Here is a 15,792-nt window from a genome sequence, read left to right as displayed (position 1 = left end):
TGCATCACTTGGAGAGTGAAGAATAGGTTACTGAATGATCAATGGGTTATAGAAGACATCAAGGAAGAAATTAAAAAATTCTTAGAGGTAAATGAAAACACAGACACAATATATCAGAATCTATGGGACACATTGAAAGCAGTTCTAAGAGGAAAATTCATTGCTTGGAGTTCATTCCTTAAAAAAAAAGAAAAAAACCAACAAATAAATGATCTCATACTTCATCTCAAAATCCTAGAAAAAGAAGAGCAAAACAACAGCAAAAGAAGTAGAAGGCAAGAAATAATTAAAATCAGAGCTGAAATTAATGAAATTGAAACAAAAGAAACAATTGAAAAAATTGACAAAACTAAAAGTTGGTTCTTTGAAAAAATAAATAATATCGACAGACCCTTAGCCATGCTAACGAAGAGAAGAAGAGAGAGAACTCAAATTACTAGCATACGGGATGAAAAAGGCAACATCACAACAGACACTTCAGAAATACAGAAGATAATCAGAAATTATTTTGAATCCTTATACACCAATAAAATAGAAGATAGTAAAGGCATCGAGAAATTTCTTAAGTCATATGATCTGCCCAGATTGAGTCAGGAGGATATAGACAACCTAAACAGACCAATATCAATTGAGGAAATAGAAGAAACCGTCAAAAGACTACCAACTAAGAAAAGCCCAGGACCGGATGGGTATACAGCAGAGTTTTACAAAACCTTTAAAGAGGAACTAATACCAATACTTTTCAAGCTATTTCAGGAAATAGAAAAAGAGGGAGAACTTCCAAATTCATTCTAGGAGGCCAACATCACCCTGATTCCTAAACCAGACAAAGACACTTCAAAGAAAGAAAACTACAGACCAATATCTCTAATGAACCTAGATGCAAAAATCCTCAATAAAATTCTGGCGAATCGGATACAAAAACATATAAAAAAAAAAAATTGTGCACCATGATCAAGTAGGATTCATCCCTGGGATGCAAGGCTGGTTCAATATACGGAAATCAATAAATGTTATTCACCACATCAATAGACTTAAAAATAAGAACCATATGATCATCTCGATAGATGCAGAAAAAACATTCGACAAAGTACAGCATCCCTTTATGTTCAAAACTAGAAAAACTAGGGATAACAGGAACATACCTTAATATTGTAAAAGCAGTCTATGCTAAGCCTCAGGCTAGCATCATTCTGAATGGAGAAAAATTAAAGGCATTCCCTCTAAAATCTGGAACAAGACAGAGATGCCCTCTCTCACCACTTCTGTTCAACATAGTTCTCGAAACACTGGCCAGAGCAATTAGACAGATGAAAGAAATTAAAGGCATAAAAATAGGAAAAGAAGAACTCAGATTATCACTGTTTGCAGATGACATGATTCTATACCTAGCAGATCCAAAAGGGTCTATAAAGAAACTATTAGAGCTAATAAATGAATTCAGCAAAGTGGCAGGATATAAAATCAACACGCATAAATCAAAGGCATTCCTGTATATCAGCCACAAATCCTCTGAAATGGAAATGAGGACAACCACCCCATTCACAATATCCTCAAAAAAAAAAAAAAAAACTTGGGAACCTAACAAAAGAGGTGAAAGACTTATACAATGAAAACTACAGAACCCTAAAGAGAGATAGAGATTGGCATAGTAGCCTACCAAGGTCATGGTTGTTATCACCCTTATGAACTATAGAGGAGAGACTGTGTCTCGACAGAGCTAAGATTCAGCTAGGTAAAAAGGACAATCTCAACCTTAACTATCCCATGTCACATCTTGGACTAGGAAAGAAATAATTCATCCAAGATTATATAGTCAGGGTTCCAGAGTAGAGATTTGAATTCAGGACCCTCAGACTCCAAGGAAAGTACAAGGGCTGCCAAAAATGTGTAGAAACAAAGGCATGGTATAGAAAGACAGTGCAGTGTAGTGATTCCATGAGGGCTGGGGTCAGACAGGCCCACACTTAAATTCTAACTGCCAGTTTCTAGTGGTATGAACTTGGAGTCAGTTCACTGATACATAGCTCAATCATCAGACAAGATCACATGAAGTGTTTTTCACTATGCTTGGTGCATGGAAAGTGCATGATAAATGATATATATCATCATCATTGCATAAGAAACAGCTTAAAGCTATTTCCCACATCCAATCTGGTGCTGTCCCCAGAAATCAAGTGGTAACATTGACATCACAAAATCCGCATGAAATAGGGAGGATAGGACAAGCACTATAGTGACCAAGAGAATTAAAAGAAAAGCCTAGAGAAGAGGTGGTGAGGAGGGGCTGGCACACACAACTACCCACTGGAGGGATAAAGCAGTGGTGCAGGCTGGGAGGCCCAGGCCACTTAGCCTAGGCCAGCTGACCATATTGCAGCCAGAGAGAGACGATCAACTGTGGTCCAGGAGAGAAGCCAAAGGTCAAAACTGGAGGCCTTTGTAGGAGCTTAAGTGGGAAAACAGGACAAGGAGACAGATGACAGGAAGATGAGGAATGGGCCAGGGAGTATGTCAGAGGCAGGTCGGGGTGATCGGTAAACTATTCAACCCAGAGGCTGCGCCCCACATGGGTGTGTCAGGGCTCCATTTCCATGTGTGCAAGCTGTGTGGTGTGGGAAAGGACTGACAGCTCAAAGCAGCAGCACAGGACGGGGCAGGGAACCACTGCCAAAACAGTGCTGATGGGAGCAGAGTCAAAGCATGTCAAAGGCAACAATTCCCAGCCACATCATCGGGAACAGTGGTGGAAGCCAGAGAGCAAGGACACTGGGGACCAGCACCAGCTGCTGAGATGGGAAAACTGGACATTCAAGGACAGATCATGTGAAGCACTCCAGGATCCAGTCAGGGAAGGAGAGAAAAGGAGGGATCAGGAGAAGCTGAGCTCTTCACTTCTAAGCTGCTTCCTATGGATTGCTGTCTCTAGGCTTCTGGGACCAGGAAAAGGATTCATTCACGTAGCCATTTAACAAATCCTTATTGAGTTATTACTAGATGCTGGACATTGTTCTAAGCATTGGGAAATATCACAATTTAAAAAAAAACCTGATTTGGTCCTTTTCCTCCAATACCGTATTTTTAAAAAACAAAAGCACAGACAAAAAAAAATATAAGCAAACAGATGAAATAATTTTAGATGGGGGAAAGTGCTATAAAGCAATTATAAGGTAATGTAAGAGAAAGTGATGGGAATGAATGCTTGAAGCCTGCTCAAATTTTCTCCAAGCCTGAAAATTGATCTGAAAATTACTTGTCAATTTTTACCTTCATTCCTTCAACATGCATTGAGTATCTATCATGTTCCAGACACTGTGCTAGGCACAGGATATGTGACATAATATAGACACTGACAACTGACTACAAACCAAGGATAAGCCAGTGAGTGAATCCAAATTTTAGACTCAAGAACAGAATCTAATATTTAATGTTGATTCCTTTTAAATTATACAAAGGATTATTTATAATGGCTAAGATGTAGAAGCAACCCAGTCTTCATTGCTACACAAATGGATAAAGAAAATATGACATAGATATATAACAAAATATTTTTCTGCTATACAATGTACAGTTTAAAATGTGCACTTAAAAATTTAGGAAGGGAGTAGAACTTGTTCATGTTAAGGGTTTTTATTCCCTGAAGATGGATATGTTTGTTACTTTTATTTTGATAATGGTATAATGGGTTTTAGCATATCTCCAAACTCAGAAAACTATACACATTAAGTATGAACAGTTCTTTGTTTATCAATTATCTTTCAATAAAGCTGTTTCTAGAAAATTAAAAAAAAATAAAGTTAGTTATTTTAACGATAATGCCTATTGTTATTTTGGTTGTGCTGATAAGTGTAATATGTAATCATACAAATTTAAATGTGATAATATATTCTTATGAAATGTATAGTAGTATATATTTTCCTTTGTAATTGAGTAATGGGTGCTATTATGTTTTAAGTAATAATCATGTTTTGATTTTTTTGTTCTTAAACTTTTTAAATTGATTTTTTAAATTATTTTCTATTCTAATAGATTTATAATGGTCATAGATTAAAGCAAAATATTAAGCAGGTATAAGAACTGTTAATATGAATAATTAACAAACGCACATATTTCATTTTGCAGCTAGGTGACTTTTATCTAGAACTTCACTGGGATTTTCAGAGCTGGGGTAAGAGTATGCTGTTTTATTGTACAATATTTATTTGTGCAGAGATACAAGTGAAAAAAATTATTAGAAATGTTATCACAACAATTTTGATACTTGTTCTAATGGAAATTATTTTTCATGACATTGAAAATAATAATTAAAAGCTCTGTGGCAATAATTAAACCAATGCGATCAGCAGCTTTCATAATTGTTTTTAAGGTTGAAATTTTACTTAAAAAATTTTTTTAAATAAAAGATAGGGTTAAAAATTTGAGTAATTTAATGTAAAGAATTTTAATTTAATACAAGGAATTTAAAAAAATGTAGTCCATGAAGATTTGGATTTAATAAGCTTATTATATTTTTAAAAGCATCTGAATTAACTTTTATATTGTAAAATCATTTGAATGCTCAGTGATACTTATCTCCCAAATAATCATAGAAATAAACCGTATAGTGACAAATATATGAGGCATATTCCATTTTATATAATTTTGTATGTTATATAATGTCTGTGTATATGTATATTTATTTTTATTATTATTTTTACAATACTGGGGATTCAATCCAGTGACACTTTATTACAGAGCTACACTTCAGCCCATTTATTACTTTTTATTTGAGATAGAATCTTGTTAAGTTGCCAAGGTTAGCCTCAAACTTGGGATCCTCCTGCCAAGAGTATCTGGGTTTATAGTGTATGCTACTGTGTCCTGTTCATGAAAAAGTAAATACAGCCATAAATTTGAAGATCTCCAAGTTAGACTGAATTTTCTCATCTGTAGAGATTCAAGTCTTGCCAGTGATCCTAAACTGGGTTGTCTCTTGAATATGTTGGCTCCTTGACTGATTATCTTCATGATGTTAGTTGTTTGAATTCTAAAATTGTCAGTTGCTGAACAAAATTGTTAAAAATTTAAATATAAATACATGTAATCACCCCTGCTTTATATTTTTATTTAGTTATTAAAATACATTATAAATTTTGCATAGTCAAATTTATGACATAACCACTGAGGTACTTGTAAAAAGTATATCATCTTTGAGAACTTGATTTTGACATATGAAAGTCAGCACATCTGTTTCATTGCTGAAAAGGATTTTAAGTTGGGTGTGGTGGCTCAGCTCCTCAGGTGACTAAGACAGGAGGATTGCAAGTTTGTAACCAGCCTCAATAATTTAGTGAGGCCTTAAGCAACCAGCAAGACCTGGGGGTGTATATCAGTGGTAGGGCACCCTGTGTTCAATTCTCAGTACCAACAAAAAAAGAAGACAACACTAAATAAAAAGGATTTTAGTTGTTGAACGTCAAAACTGTATCTGATAATTAAGATATCATATGTAATTCTAAAAACTTAACCCTTTGGTATCTATTTAGCTTTACATTAAAAAAAAAAACGGGGTAATCTGTTATTAGATTTGATGTTTAAGCCTTTTTTAGACTTTGAGAATGTTTCTTCCCTTTATCAAAACCTAGTGTGTGTGTGTGTGTGTGTGTATGTATGGGTGTATGTATGTATAAGGGAAACCAGAAATAGGGAGAGCTAAGAAGTATTGAGATCTGGGTAAATTTAATTTTGAGATAGTAGAGCATACTTACTTTTTCTCTTGTTATTTACATTCACTTTTTGGAGAAACTAGTCCAGGATTTAATCTCAAGTTTGAAGACAAATGAACTATTCCAGCCTGAGGTTTGAACTGGAGTCAGTACTGTTTTCTAAGTATTTAGCTTGGCATGATATCATATGTGTTTCCTGAGCTTCAATTTCTTCTTTTTTTAAACATGTAGATAATAGTAACTACCTATTGCTTATAAACACATACAAGTATACACAAACTTATATGTGCATATACATGTGTTATTGGTTGAATTTCAAGAATTTTGTGCTTCACATTTTCTTTCATCATTTTGACATAGCAGTTTTTGATAGCCTGTGATGCAGATTTAAGTAGGATAATAGCTTTTATTTCCCCCCAAATAGCCAGTAAATAATAAAAAAAAGTCAGAATAGCTTGTGATAAAATATGAGTTATAGAAAACAACATTGTAGTATAGAAAGCTATAGGTAAATACTATGAATTCCACTTTATAGTGGAATTTTGTACAGTGAATAAATAACCAAGGCACATGTTTGGGATTCAGACTTATATTCAGCTATCTTGCTTCCATGATGTGTCTATACACATCACTTTTCTGCTATATTTACAAGTTATATTTAAAAGATCATTTAGGACCCAGATCCCTTTATTTTAACTATTTGGATGGTTTAGTTACCATAGTGTATTGTTTACTCATCTATAATACCATGCAGTTTGTATTTAAGAGTTACCTTATATGGACTCTGCTACTCTTGTATGTTTGTGGGAGAGGTAAGGACACAGTAAATAATACAGAAATTACAATTAAGTAGTAGCCACTTGATGCTTTGTGTATTACATTCATTATTAATCGGAAAATGCCATTTTAAAGGAAGTGATTATAATTTGGTGAATTGGTGAAATGTTTATATTAGTCTTCTTTTAATTGTAAAGTTTATAAATGTCTCAGAATTTACTTTTTTCCTTTTGTTTTTTTAAATATAGTGCCTTTACTTTCCCGAATTCTGCCTTCTGACGCATGTAAAATATACAAACAAGGTATTAATATCAGGTAAGGTGATATGATTATTTTTTCCTTGAGTAAAAGAAAATTGAGATTTGGAGGAAACTTTTCCTCCTGTAATCCTAGCTTACATGTGCTTAATAACTTAAAAATAAATAAGATGCTATAATATGTTTAATTAATTTTATTCATTTGAGACCTATTACAGACAAAAATCTTGACTTTAATCAAGATAGTTGCTTTAGCAACTAGTTTTATTCAACAACAAACTATCCAGCAGATAAACATGAAGACCATGATATATTTTATATATATATATATATATGTATATATATATATTATTTACATATATATATTTTTTATATATATGTATAAATAATAAAATTTTGTTTATCTACATCTCCACAGATCTCCAGATTATTAATTTGGGTATTTTAGGGATCTATACCTAGACTAAATACTTTGAAGGAATCATTTCATATAAACTTCTTTCTAGATGAGAAAGCTCAGAGATGTCAAATTTTTGTTTTGTTGATCCGTATACTTTTCTTTTTAAAGAGAGAGAGAGAGACTTTTTTAATATTTTTTAGTTTTCGGTGAACACAACATCTTTATTTTATTTTTTATGTGGTGCTGAGGATCGAACCCAGCGCCCTGCGCACGCTAAGCGAGCACGCTACCACTTGAGTCACATCCCCAGCTCAATCCATATATTTTTCAGGCTGTGGAGATGTGGTCTGGGAAAGAGATTGATAGTCTGAATCTGGTAGTAGGTTAAGAGATTTGTAGTAGGTTAAAGGTTGATTAAATTTGAAGGATGAAGTAAGGTTTAGTATCAGATGATTAAGCATAAAATGGGTGTAGATCAAAAGGGTCATTCTAAATCTAGGAATATAGTCCATATATTTTGCTCTACCCATCTTAAATACTCCGCTGAGATAGTAACATTTTAAAGGGATCAAAGAATGTTTGGTCTCTTTTCCTTTTCTGTTTTTCCCTGTGGAAGTAACTTTTTGAGGAGCTGTAACAAAGGAAATGGTAGAAAACAAAGGGAAATATTTCAGCAGTATGGAAACACTTTTTTTCTTGATGAGTTAATGAAGTATGTATTCAGAAAAGTAAAATGTAGATAAAATGGAATATGTATTTAAATGGTTTTTAAAACTAAAATATTTTAAATTTAACTTGCTTATAGGTTTAGATTGAAATATATTAGAATCTTAGTTTGAGTTTAGAAGACATAAAACTTGTGTAATTATTAATGAAGTTTTATTTGTCAGTTTCTCACCTACCTGTATCTTTCACAGGCTTGATACAACTCTCATAGATTTTACTGACATGAAGTGCCAACGAGGGGATTTAAGCTTCATTTTCAATGGGGATGCGGCACCCTCTGAATCTTTTGTTGTATTAGACAATGAACAGAAAGTTTATCAGCGAATACACCATGAGGTGAGCTGTTGTCTTATCAATATTTTTCTAAATGGTTAAAAAAATGTATTTAGCCAAGTGTCCATTGTAATTGCTTTAAAAGTATAAGATATAATTGAGTTGATTTATTCTCAAAAGTTCCATTTCCTTACAACTAGCCTTTTTTTTCGTCCCCATGATCTGGTCTACATTTTGACCAATCCATTAAGTCTCTTTGCTCAGAATTCACTGATTATCTCCTCAATCAATGAATTTCTATTTCTTTTAGTTCTTATTTGTAGTTTTCATTTGTTGAACCTCTGCTGTTTTTTTTTTTCCTTCTTTTTTTTTTTTTTGTGGTATAGGGGTATAGGGTATTGATCTCAGGGGTCCTTGATACTGAGCCACATCCCCCAACCCCATTTTGTATTTTATAGAGACAGGGACTCACTGAGTTGCTTAGTGCCTCACTTTTGCAGAGCTTGGCTTGAACTCTCCATCCTCCTGCCTCAGCCTCTCAAGCTACTGGGATTATAGGCATGTGCTCCCATGCCTGGCTTTTTGCTGTTTTACTATTTATCACTTTGATTTCTTCTAATGTTTCTGATTTTCTTTATCTCCTTAGTATGGACCCCTCTCTTGCTGTTTCTGCATTCTTTTACTCTCTTTGGCTAACCTTTTCTTTCTCTATTCCCCCTCAGCATTATCATACCCTCTGGTGTATCATCTTTTTATGTTGGTATTGCTTCACAACCAACGTTTACAAACGATATGCATCATCTTTATTTTTTGTTCCCTTTTCCTTCTGTGTTCTAAAAAAGCTTTTCCAGGATCTAGGTCATTGATTTTAAGTCAACATTGTTTTTTTGAGGGGTGGCTGGGAGGGCATCACTGGTGTTTTTATTTTGTCTTATTTTTTCATCTGTGGCTCATTCTTCAGTATCTCATAGTTTAGACCTTCATATTGCTGTATCTACTTACAAGACCTTAATTACTTTGGGGTATGTATACTACTGAAATAAATAGGTTCCTAACTGACATTATACAATCAAGATTTAGAATGAAAGGAGAAGAAAAAAGGGTATTTCTTATAGGAGAAATAGAATGAGTAAAGTCAGAGAAACAGAAAGATTGTTTTCAGGGAAGGTTTCTCCTATGAAATGAGAAAGGCCTTAAAAAGACAGATAATTTAGGGTCTGCTGCAATTGGCAAGAGAATGTCACAGATTCTTAAGGTATTTTAATCAAAAAGTAATTCATGTGCATTGTTCTTGGGTATTTTACTTTTCATCTTCCTCAAATATTTATCAAGGACCTAATAAAAGACTAGACATTGCTAGGTGCTATGAATAGTATTATCATTAATAGTGTATATCAATTACTACCATATATAAAGTGCTAATTGACAGTGTTCAAGGATTACAAGTGTTTAACAGTTTTCCTCATAAACTTCTTACATAACCTGCCAAATAAGTTAGTATCTCCATTTTACAGGTAAGAAAATTAAGGCTTATGGCATTTAAATGAGAGCTCAAAAAATTAACACAACTAACATGCAAGATGAATTGGAAAAGGGAAAAAATTGAAGGCAGGGAAATTATTTGTGAATATTTTAGAGTTATTCATTGGAGAGGTGATGAGATACTAGTATAGTATAGTGAATAGTTAAATTTTTTTTTTTTAATATTTATTTTTTAGTTGTTGGTGGACACAACATCTTTGTTTGTATGTGGTGCTGAGGATCGAACCCAGGCCGCACGCATGCCAGGCGAGTGCACTACCACTTGAGCCACATCCCCAGCCCAATGAATAGTTAAATTATGACATCTATTTTTAATATGGCCATTGTAGAAATTTCTAATAACTTAAGTGTAATAAATTAATAAGAGGAAACATGGCTGAGTGTAGTGAAGCTGGCTTGAAGAATGGATGATAGCAGAATCATTGATAGGACTGGAACATTTGGAAAAGGAAATAGGCTTGGGATTTTAAAGAATGTGCATCTTGAGCCTGTTGCTAAAACCATTGTACTTGTTAGAACTCTCTCTTTATTAAATTTCTTGGAAGTATTTGCTTTTGGTTTTTGGAATTTTTGTCTTCTTTGGATTTGACCTTGGTTACTTGTTGCTATTTTCCAATTTTTCCTGATTTTTTCTTTACCCACTTATTTTTCTCTGCTTATCTTTTAGATATTGATGTATAGACTTTATTTTCTTGTCATTATTCCCTAAACAATATGGCAAAACAAATATTTACATTGCATTTGTTTCAGGTATTAACACATAAAGATGGGAGGATATGCATAGATTATATGCAAATATGCTGTTTTTATACAAACTGGGTCCTGTATTGAATTCCTTGTGGCTGCTGAGGGAGTACTGTACTCCCAAAGACTTTGGAGCCTGAGTCAGGAAGATCTTAAGTTTGAGACCAGCCTTAGTAACTTAGTGAGAGCCTGTCTCAAAATAAAAAAAATAAATAGGTCACAGTAATAAAAAAGCTGTCTAAAACATACTGCTGTGTTATCATATATGGATTTAATTCTGAAAAGATAAGTTAAAGGCTGGGGCGTAGCTCAGTGGCAGAGCAACCCTGGGTTTAATTTCTAATATTGTGGCCCAAAAAGAGAGAAGTAGAAAAAAGAATTTTTTTTTTCTTTTCCTTTCTCTTAGAACTTTTTAAAAGACTCAGATAACAGTGATAACTTTTCAAATTAACAATATTTGACAAAAGCTAGGTTCATCTATATTTCAAGGAAATCTTTTATATGTGCATTTTATTTTATCTCATGTCTTTTAATTCTTAAGGTAATCTTTTAAAATTGTCCTACAGATCTAGATAGTTCTGAAATGGGTAATATTGTACTGTTTCTATTTCATATCTCTAACAATGTAAGAATATGTATTTCATGAGAATTTCTTTTAAAAATTCATAATTCTTCTTAGATAAGAGATATATGAAATTTGAACATCTAATTGTTTTTAGAATAACAGGAACTTTATATTTTTTAGAAGCTATCCTTATCATCTGTAACCTTTAGATAAACTTAGATTCTTATATTTAATTTTTACCAATACCCTAGGAATCAGAGATGGAAACAGAAGAAGAGGTTGACATTTTAATGAGCAGTGATATTTACTCTGCAACTTTATCAACCAAATCAATTTCTTTCACTCGTGCCCAAACTGGATGGCTTTTTCGGGAAGATAAAACAGTATGTGCAAATCTAGATTTTTAAACTTTAAAAGTTGGTATTTGATGTTGCCAAAATTGTGATCACAATGCAGAAAGAAGTAGCTTACTGAATTGTCTTCAAGTATTTTATTCTCTCTTCTTTGAATTCAGACAGGTAATTAAAATGTTGGGTTTTTGGAGTTGGAATGTATTCTTGGAGAAGCCAAGAGAGAAAGTTTAACTCATTTGAATTCTATGTTAAGGAGAATTCTTGTTGATAACTGCTTAGTTTTTACAAGATTCCATTTTATTTCAAATTCTTATTCCATAGAGAGGCCACAGTAGGGATACACTAGAATTCATTTTTCTGAATCTGTTTTGCTCTGCACTTTTAGACTTCTAAATCATTTATTCAATATTTGTTTTTCAATATTCTTTCTAAACTCAAAGTAAATTATGTTTCTACAGCATTGCCACTAAATTAAATCTTAGTGGAAGTTTTTACATCAGTGAATTGTAAATTTCTTTCCATAATTTTCATTGCATATGTCAGCAAGAGGTTATATAAAACGTTCAAAAATATATTATGAAATATATTTATACATTTTTATTCAAGGATAATAACTACAACAGGAGAAGACCAAGATTGTTTTCTAAAAATTATATATTTTTTATTATAGTAGAAATGAATATGTTTACATTGGAGAAACATAAAAATAACCTGTATTAGTTAGGATTTTTTGAGAAGCAAAATTAGCAGTAGATAGAAAGGGTAGAAGGCAGGAATAGAGAGGAGGAACAGAAAGAGAGGGAGAAGGAAGAGAGAAAGAGAAAAAATTGATTTATTTTAAGGAATTGGATCATTTGATTGTGGAAGCTGGCAGCCAGTCTGAAATGTGTATATAGCAGCAGTCCAGCTGGCTAGAAATTAAGGTAAGAGTTGATGTTGTAGTTGAGTCAAAAATTTAAAAGTTTCTAAGTTTCAATTTTATAGCAGAATTGCATTTTCTTCTGGAAACCTCTGTCTTTGCCCTTAAGACCTTCAGTTATTTAGTGTTAATTACACCTATAAAATACTTTCATAATATTTTGACTGGCTGACACCTGGGCACCTTACCCTAGCCAAATTATCATAAAATTAACCACCATACAACTTGGCATATAGTTGAAAATTCTCCCTTGACTACTCCCCATAATCCCTAAACCTCTTACTGAAGGTTATCTGTATATACCCTAACCTTTTTTTGTTTTCACACATTAATATGTACCCATGGTAGTATGTAGCTTTTTATTTAGATGTTAGGTTTCATATAAAGTGTCATTAATATTTATTTAGTTTTACAACTGGATTTTTTCACTCTTTAGAATGTGAGAAAAGCCTTATTTTTACAGGTAGTACTACTTCATTCTTTTTAGCAACTGCATAGTATTTATAATATGGATATAATGTGACTTGTTTATCCAGTTGTATTTTTGGACATGTATTTCCATCCAGTTTTCTGCTGTTATGAATGATGTGTCACTATTCTTTTACATGAACTTTGCATTGTCAGTTATAGGCAACAGATATGAAATGGCTACATTAAAATTTTTATTGATATAATTTACATTTAATAAATAAATACTTTTATATGGTTTCAAAAACAGGTAATTAGGGCTGGGGTTGTGGCTCAGTGGTAGAGCGCTTGCCTAGCATGCTTGAGGCACTGTGTTTGATTCCCAGTACCACATAAAAATAAACAAATAAAATAAAGGTATTGTGTATATCTACAACTAAAAATATATTAAAAAAAAACACTAGGTAATTACTACCCAATCACAGATATAATTCTAACTGAGCTTTAGGCTCATCAATTTCCTTTCTATTTGGCAACAAATGGCAATATAGGATTCCAGGCTGTGAGATCCTACATTGCAATCCATTTGTTGGTTTGAAGTCTTATTTATACTCTGTTCTTCTGGACAGAATTAGATGGATCACTTCAAGAGAAGATAAAAATTGAAACTGCTATTCATCTAGTATTACTGCTAAGCAGCTCAAAGCTCTTGAACAGCGTCTAGGTGATCTTCTTTAATCTTTGACAGGTAAGGAGGGAGTCAGTAATCCTTATGGTTCCCATTTTGTAGGTAGAAACTGGTGAAAAGTGCTTTGCTTTATAATGGCTGGTAAGGAGCCATTGAAGCAAGGTAGACCTGGAAACAACACTTAAGCACATAGCTTTGGAAATCAGAAAACAGCAGCAAGGTGAAGATTATTTGATTTGCATGTAGGTAGAAATGGGAAGCTTGTTTTTAATAAGTTATTTATTTTTTTTCTTCTTCCCAAAATAAGCTATTTCAAACTCTAACTATCTCTGGTTTGAAAAAAGGTTAATATTAAAGGTTAATAAAAAAGGTGAAGTTAATATTAAAAGGATTAGGAAGGCTTCATTGAAATAACCCTTCCTTACTTGTCTTTAATGTCACTTGAGTTTTCCTATCCCCAGTTATAATTTAAACAATTATATTTGTAAACAAAGCTATTCTGTTATTTTTTGAAAGCACCCAGCTGCTATAACATGATGATTCTATTAGACAATAGAAAATTTGAATAGATCATTAATTCTAATTGTACTAGATTCCTATGTGAATTAAACTATTTATTTTAATTCTACTTTTTTTTTCTATCTATAAAATGGGAACAGTATTATCCCTGACCCCTCCTTGTTACTTATGATACTTAATTATTGGCTTGATAGTTTTTCAGATAGCTTTGTGCTACTTGGGAGTAGATTATAAAGAAATATTATGTGATATTTTTGTTTAGATTTAACTCATTTGCAGATTAAGTACCACATATCTTTGTACATTTAAAATTTTCCTTTATAAAATAGAAATCCATAATTTAAAACATTTTTAATTTAATAGTATAATTTATACTAAAGGAATATTCATTTTCACCTACATATTGCACATATGTGGAAAAATATGTATAATATGTGAAACTTTGAATATAAGACAAATTTATTTTAAGTTTTATTATTTTGGAATATTTGATTTTGTTTTAGGAAAGAGTAGGAAACTTTTTGGCAGACTTTTATCTGGTGAATGGACTTGTTTTAGAATCAAGGAAAAGAAGAGAACATCTCAGTGAAGAGGATATCCTTCGAAATAAGGCCATCATGGAGAGTTTGAGCAAAGGTGGAAACATAATGGAACAGAATTTTGAGGTATAATTTTTACTACTTCTAATTTATAGTTTTCTAAGGAGAGAGGGGATAGACTTCATTCCTTGCATTTACATAAATATACTCACAGGTTTTGTTCATTATGTATTACCTTTTATTTTTTTGTGAGTTTTCATTTTTTTATGTTATTAGCATGAAAAAGAAAAGGAAAGAAGGTGACCTTTGGTGTTTTCCTGAGTCTGTACTTGGTCCTTGATTCTTCTTTAATAAGAAGATAAAATCATTTTGTAAGCATTAAACTCAGTGTTAAATTTTATTCCATTTTCCCTTACATATAGTCTTCTGATTCACCCAAATCTGCCATTCACTTTATGAAGTCATCAGTAGCCTATACTATCTCACAAATTTTATTCAGCATCTGTTTATTGAAAGCATGTATATACAGTCATGTGACAGTAAAGAAAGGGGAGGGGAAATTAGGAAATAAAAAGATACATGAAATATAGTAACTGATCATCTTACAGCCTAATAAGAAGAATTGGATGGATTCTGAAATTTTTTTATTTTGAAAATATTAGATTTACAAGTAATTATAGAATATTACAAAAGAATTCTTAGATACACTTAAGATTCCCCAAGTATTAATATTTAATTACATTTAAATAATACTGTTCTTAAAACTGCAGGATAGGGACTCCTTTACTAATATTATGATATTTATTTAGTGGGCCATTCTGACTTTTTTTAAAAATCAGTGACTAAGAAGTGATAGAAAAAAGTCATACCTCATCATACATGATAAGACATTATTACTTTATGAAACAATAGTTTCAAGGTTGTATGTGTTGTGTTAACATTTCTATGCATGAATGTTAGGTTGTAGTGTAAATGGAGTCACACTCATAAGAGGATTAAAAGATATTACAAGAAGACTTGAATTCCTTGAATATTTAGTTCTTCTCCTATGGTATTGTTCCAGATGGACAAATTTTCCAGAATAGTATGCCAAGTTCCAACAAATACTGTATGTATATGCCAGGAAAATATTTTAATGTTTAGAAGGTTTATATAGTGAGTGAGTCAACCATAGTTTGAGTTCTATATAAAGTGTTTAAGTTAAAGTTGTGATGATGCCAGTTTAGTGTGAATCTTTCTCCTTCCTGCCAGATCCTGCTTTTGCTCCTCATTTTTCTTCTTGCCTTGAATTAGAGCCTCTTTTCATTCATTTATTGATCTCTTGATTAGTAGGCAATGCATATATGCTCAGGAGATAGAAATAAAGATAAATAGAGG

General features: G+C 32.5%; 1 protein-coding gene across 4 annotated transcripts in view; it reads left to right on the top strand.

The window, feature by feature from the left end:
* Positions 1 to 15,792, top strand: part of Ankrd13c (ankyrin repeat domain 13C) — a 75,323-nt gene that overhangs the window by 38,714 nt on the left and 20,817 nt on the right. For all 4 annotated transcript variants that reach the window (XM_077791132.1, XM_026409372.2, XM_077791133.1 and 1 more), the window contains 5 exons: positions 4,123 to 4,168; positions 6,731 to 6,797; positions 8,057 to 8,201; positions 11,241 to 11,372; positions 14,380 to 14,541. In XM_077791132.1, the coding sequence (XP_077647258.1) occupies positions 4,123 to 4,168; positions 6,731 to 6,797; positions 8,057 to 8,201; positions 11,241 to 11,372; positions 14,380 to 14,541 (552 nt within the window). The remainder of the gene's footprint in view (positions 1 to 4,122; positions 4,169 to 6,730; positions 6,798 to 8,056; positions 8,202 to 11,240; positions 11,373 to 14,379; positions 14,542 to 15,792) is intronic.

This window comes from Urocitellus parryii, chromosome 11 (assembly GCF_045843805.1).
Source record: "Urocitellus parryii isolate mUroPar1 chromosome 11, mUroPar1.hap1, whole genome shotgun sequence".
NCBI lineage: Eukaryota > Metazoa > Chordata > Mammalia > Rodentia > Sciuridae > Urocitellus > Urocitellus parryii.
Note: the sequence above shows the minus strand (reverse complement) of the source record. Positions and strands in the feature narration are given on the sequence as shown.